General features: G+C 39.6%; 1 protein-coding gene across 1 annotated transcript; it reads left to right on the forward strand.

Annotated features, from left to right (window-relative positions):
* Positions 1-3: 3 nt before the first annotated feature.
* Positions 4-4,699, forward strand: crygmx (crystallin, gamma MX; the record flags this gene model as incomplete). The annotated part of the gene is made up of 3 exons (XM_080790066.1): positions 4-12; positions 1,048-1,290; positions 4,421-4,699. 3 exons carry the CDS (start codon positions 4-6, stop codon positions 4,697-4,699), a joined length of 531 nt encoding a protein of 176 aa, XP_080646192.1.
* Positions 4,700-6,322: the final 1,623 nt, after the last annotated feature.

Here is a 6,322-nt window from a genome sequence, read left to right on the forward strand (position 1 = left end):
AAAATGGGCAAGGTAAGCATGCGATTTAAAATCTATAAGCACATTAATAGTGGGTGAAAGTAGTTTGCACAAATGTCTGATTGTAAAACGAGGGAATTTATTTAGTTGTTGGCCTCAAAAATGAATTATTTTAAGATTACATTTTACAGACAGAACTGGAATGTCATCATTAATGTTTAGAAGCTTAGGAAAACAACTTTTCCTCTAGTTTAAGCATATTAACCCTGGTGTCCCCATTTAAATAAAACAAAAAAGAAACAAATATAAAGAAAAGCATTTTCAAAAATAGCAGATCGCCAAGTTGCATCTTGATTCTTGACGTATTATAAACTTTCAGATATAGATATGCTAGTTTTAATAGCTGCAGTATAAAATAGGACTTATGTGGTTAAAGAGGGAAATCATTTCTCTTTAAATACTCTAGAGATATTAATTTAATTCAGAAATTATTCATTGCCATTATGTAAGCACTGAGCAACAATAGATTCTTTCTTTGTATGGAGTCATTTTATCATTTGTTTTCTCTCATTTCCGTACTGTGGATATTACATCCACATGGTGTGTGATGCAATGAAAGTGCGCTCCGAACTTCCTACTAGACACAAAAACATGACTATAGGCCTAGGGCCAGCATAGATTCATTTAACGTGTTTTTCCTTAATTGTCTTCCTCTTAATGTAAGTGTGTTTAAGTGATTTTTCAAGCATTACAGTTCATGGCAACAGAAGTGTGCATCGTAAGACAAAATGTCACACCCAATAATTTCCCCAAAACGGTTCCATTACAAATGGCTCTACACAAGACTAGCTCTTGCAGCATTGTGAAGGTCCTGCTGATTGACACTCAGAGGCTAAGTTCATTAAACCAGACTGCTGCACATTATTACTGCTGAATTCATTGTCCTTTATCTACCAACTGTGCTTAGACAAGTTTGAAGTTGAGCTCCCCTGGGAACAATTACTCCTCCTATGTAAAGTATGAGGTCTTTCCCCCCATTGAACTGTGCTCATAATGATGTCTGTCTATCCATCTCTCCTAAACGTGTAGATTATCTTCTACGAGGACCGCAACTTCCAGGGCCGTCACTATGAGTGCAGCACTGACTGTGCCGAGCTGCACAGCCACTTCAGTCGCTGTAACTCCATCAAGGTGGACAGTGGCTCTTGGGTGGCCTATGAGAAGGCCAATTTTAACGGCTACCAGTACATGCTGTACAAGGGAGAGTATCCCGACTTCCAGCGCTGGGCCGGCTTCAACGACTGCATCCGCTCCTGCCGCATGGTGCCCGCTGTAAGTGTTAATTGATGGCCTAATGGCTGTAGTAGCTATAGGGGTGGAAAGTACACTAACTATGGAACCATTTTACCTACAGTATTCCCATTTCCTTCTTTGCCACTACATCTCTGAGGCAAATATTGTACTTTGCACTCCACTACAATTGTAGATTTTGATTATTATGAGAAAACACATACAGTAATAACCAATCAAGTCTTTGTCTATTAGAAAATAGCTGATATACAAGCTCACGTCTCGCAATGCATGCGACTAGTTATGACCTGTAGATCAGCTATGTATTTATATATTTGTACAAAATTGACACATTTTGTAAACGTTTGAAATAACTTGCGAAATGGGGCATTCTGCATAATCAGTACTTTTACACATGGTACTTTACGTATATTTTGATGACAATACTTTTGTACTTTTACTTACGTATTGTTACTTTTACTTGCATAACAAATCAGAGTGCTTCTTCGTCGCCATAATAGCTGTAGGGTAGGCTATGCCATAATCGCTGTCTATTGCGTTGGGGACTGGGGCAAAAAGTACTAATATTTTTTACTTAAGTAAAAGTATGAATAATGCAAAGTAGAAATACTCTGTTGCAAGTAAAAGTCCAGAATTTGATTGAGTAAATGTACAAAAGTATTGGTATAAAAATGTACTTAAGTAACAAAAGTAGAAAGTACTCATTATGCAGAATGTCCCATTTAATATAAAATAGCACATTTGTATAAAATAGCAGATCTACAAGCTCACAATGCACCGCATTAGCGAGCTCGTAGATCTGCCATTTTCAAATGGCCGAAATATAGGGCTGAAGTGGTTAATGTGTGGATTAATAATCCAAATCTACAAAGTAACTCGCAACTCTAGTTTCCAAATGAATTGTTGTGGAGTAAAAGTACAATATTTGCCTCTGAGATGTAGTGGAGTAGAAGTAAATACAGAAAGTACAGAAATTTCAGAATACTCCAGTTAAGTAGAAGTACCTCAAAAGTGCACTAAGTACAGTACTTGAGTACATGTACTCTCACCACTGGACTGGGGGAGACATATAGGCAGAGGCGACAGGCTGGGGATAGCCGGATATGCTTTGGCTTGGACCCTACAACAGTATGGCACTACCAGTACCGCTGCCACTTCCATGTTACTCAATTTATTGATTGAATACATCAGGGATGTGCCGAGGCTTGTATAGAAGCCAAAACCACAACAGTGACACTTGGTTGTCAACAAACGCAATTTCCATACTCGGACACAGGGACAGACATATGGACAGTGGACACACATTGCTGTCTATAGGAGTGGCTAACACCACTCAAAAACAGATTAAGCTATATGAAACACCTACCGTATACCACACCACAGCATCAGCTTCTTTCATGAATGTGTTCACCGTCCTTCAGCTGCCTCCAGTGTCTATGGAAGCAGAGCATGGGGAAAAGTAAAGTAAATTTCAGACGGTAAATGTTGTTCACAGTCTCTTAAAATAGCAACTAGGCCTACTGCATGTCTAAAGAAACAACAGCAATAATGCATTTATGGCAGTGTAGCCTGTTTGATTTTCTATCTGATGTTACGTTACCTACCAACAATAGCTCAGTGGTGTAAAGTAACTAGTACATTACATTTAATTTACTCAAGTACTGCACCTAATGTTGAGGTATTTTGTTTTTACTTTACTGGAGTATTTTCAGTTTTCAGTACTTTTACATTCACTTCACTACATCTCAAAGGAAAGAAATTGTACTTTTACTCCACAACAATAATTTGAAAACTTGAGTACTAGAGTAGTTACTTTCTAGATTTTTGTTATTATCATTATTATTACAAAATACCCATTAACCACTTCAGCCCTATACATTTTGGCCATTTGAAAATAGCTGTTCTACAAGATTTTCAAAATATTTGTTTATATATTGTAATTGTATGTGGGGTCACATTCTGCATAATGAGTACTTTTAACTTTTTGTACTTTAAGTACATTTTGATGCCAATACTGTACTTTTACTTTTTAAAGTCCATTTTGAATTCCAGACTTTTTGTAAATAAGTATTTTACATTGCGGTATTGAAACTTTTACCTTTTTCCACCAGTGCAAAGCTTCATTCCCAGCATCATCACATAGTTGTGTTGATAGGCCTATAGGCCTAGTGTAGGTGGTCCAAACCGTCCATCCATAGACTGTAAAAAGAATAAAATAAAATAAAAATCTGCAGGGAGTCAGGGACTACCATGAGATGATGGAAAGAATTAAGGTCATTAGACAACACTCGTGTCCATATTGGCCTCACCTTGTTCTTTCACACAATTCAATGATGCTGCTAGCTTATGCTAAAATCTCTAGCAGTAAGACAATAACAGACTCACTGACTGAAACGTCATTAATTCATTAATCAATTAATTAATTACCAAAGCCAATGTCAACAAACGCTCGAGACTTTCACCTTGCGCTTAGTTTACTTTACACCACTGTGGGATATGTTTTGGTTACACTTACACAACATAAGCCAAGGGAACCTCTTGTCTAGCCCCGCTCGGAACGCTACGTACAGTTTGTTTACAAAAGTGTAGTGTAAACAAACTGTATAGGGTTCCGAGCGGGGCTAACTCTTGTCTTGAGTTTGACTTCCACCCACCTGGTCTTTATTTCTTCCATGTTTCTGCACCAGCTTCATTCTTCGTTCAACATTTAACACCGTTCTTGCGAACGGCAGCCTGAGCCCATTGGCATTAAACCAATGCCGACAGTCACAGCTGACAGCCTGAGCTCGTTTACCTGTGGGTTGCCAGTTTGGTGTCGTTACAGTCGGACTCGTTCCACTTGTTGAGGAAGACCTATGAGGTTGACAGTTGCCTATGCTAGTGCCTTATTGTTATTATTCTCTTCAGTTGATTGTCTTTTTTAATAAATGTATTAGTATTATTAATACATCATTTTTTAACCAGACAAAACAAAATCTGAACAATTCTTATTTACAGTATAATCAGACATGGGGAAAAGCTGTAAAATTGTAAATCAAAATCACAGAAAATCACAATAACATAAGAATAAATTAAACAGTAAAACAGAAAATGTGTTTGTTTATTTATAGAGCTACAAATAAATGTTCATCCTCGATGTTCACTCCCCCAGTACCAAGGGAACTACAAGATGAAGATCTTTGAGCGCTCCGACTTCAGAGGCCAGAACATGGAGGTCAGTGAGGACTGTCCAGATCTGCACGAGATGTTCCACAAAGGCGACATCTCCTCCGCCAACGTCATGGAGGGCTACTGGATCCTCCATGAGCACACCAACTACCGGGGCCGTCAGTACTTCCTGCGCCCCGGTGAGTACAGGAGATACAGCGAGTGGGGAAGCACCAGTCCCATCTTCGGCTCCCTGAGGCGCGTCACTGAGCAGCAAGTCTGAGGATCCTTTCCTTTACATCACTCAGTTATATACTTCGCCGTAGGTCGAGCAACGTGACCGTGTAACGAAGTATTTAACCTTTACCCTCATAATAACACCCTTACTGTTAATCCCCCCCTCCCCCCCAGTCCCGTTCCCCTCTAATGCCGGTGTTGTCTAATTGTGGTCATGATACTGTGGTGTCCAAACCTGAAATAAACTCATTAAATGTTTTGATTTCAGGCCACAGTAAAGAAAGATGTTATACTGTGTAGGCTAATGAAATGACTGGGGTTTTGGCATGTCTGTCTGTTGGGGGTTTGGGTGGCTTTGCATTGCCGGGTGAAGTTGACACCCCCTCAGTGCTTGAGCAAATACTGACACAGTGATGATAACTCTTGCTTTGTTTGTCCCAGAGCAGAACGGTGTATAATCCCCAACCTCATGTCTTATTGGAATTCCAATAAATTAAAACTTGATGAAAGTGAACTAAGAAAGGGCCCGTGTTGTTGTTGTTTTATTATTATTATTGATTACTGAAGTTGTCAAATGTGAAGGCCTTGCTCACTTTGGTGTGGTGACAGGTGTTGGAGCCGTTGAGTTCCATCTGGACACAGAGTCAGACTCAGAAGTGTATTCATTTCAGAACCACCAGGGCCCTAACAAGACCAATAGTTGCTGCAGTCTGCCATGACATGGTCATCCCCCCATCCACAAAGCAAAATTATCAAGGAAACAGAAGCTTGTTCTTTGAAGCATAGATATTAAAGAACAAAAAAAGGGGGGAAAAGAAGGCTATCTGAGGATGGGCATGTAGGAGTCTTTATGAGATCACATGGTAGCAAGCAGGCGCTTTGGGTCTATGAAAGAAGCCTATATTAGACTCACATCACAGGGCCAAAGCCGACTCAAAGAGTCGAAGTCAAAGTGGCCTGGTACTAGCCCGGAGCATCAAGCTCTCTCAGAACGAAAAAACAAAACCCAGTCCTCATCCCTGCTCATGCATATTTCATCAGCCCACGATACTTAGCTCTTTCAGAAACAAATATCAATAATTGAAATTGTTAATTAGACGGTGCGTAATTGGCGAAGATATCCATGAATAAATAACACTGACCATAAATTATTGATTCAAAAAAATGTGGAGCCCAGTGGGGAGTACGTTTGAGAGTCTCTTAAGATCAAGCACAACAAGAAATATGAGTTTTGGCCTTGAGTAATGTCCAATTAAAGGACTGTCAGCTTTGCTGTAGAAGTCCAGTGATGTGCCCTCAGTCCTCTGATATCTATGGGCAACAATACCCAGCAGACGGCAAGCGGCAACAGGGTGCATCATGGGATCTGATCTACTGGGGGCAAAGGCAGATAAGACATGAGAGGAAATTCACAGGCTGCCATGGCCTCTGTCATAAGTAAAGGTTAATCGGGTCAGAGGGTGCAGTGATTTCAATCGAATAGCAGTCAAAAACAGCGACTACATTTGAAAGCTACACACACAGGAGGATTTATATGATTCATGGCTATATATGCTATACAGTATGTCCCAAGAAAGAATGTTCATTATTTTTCTGCATTAAAACAAACCAGAATGCCATCATGAAGACTTAAAATATGCTGTATGAATCTGTATCTATTCCATTACTT

Source organism: Protomyctophum bolini (genome assembly GCF_963924005.1).
Source record: "Protomyctophum bolini genome assembly, chromosome: 18".
NCBI lineage: Eukaryota > Metazoa > Chordata > Actinopteri > Myctophiformes > Myctophidae > Protomyctophum > Protomyctophum bolini.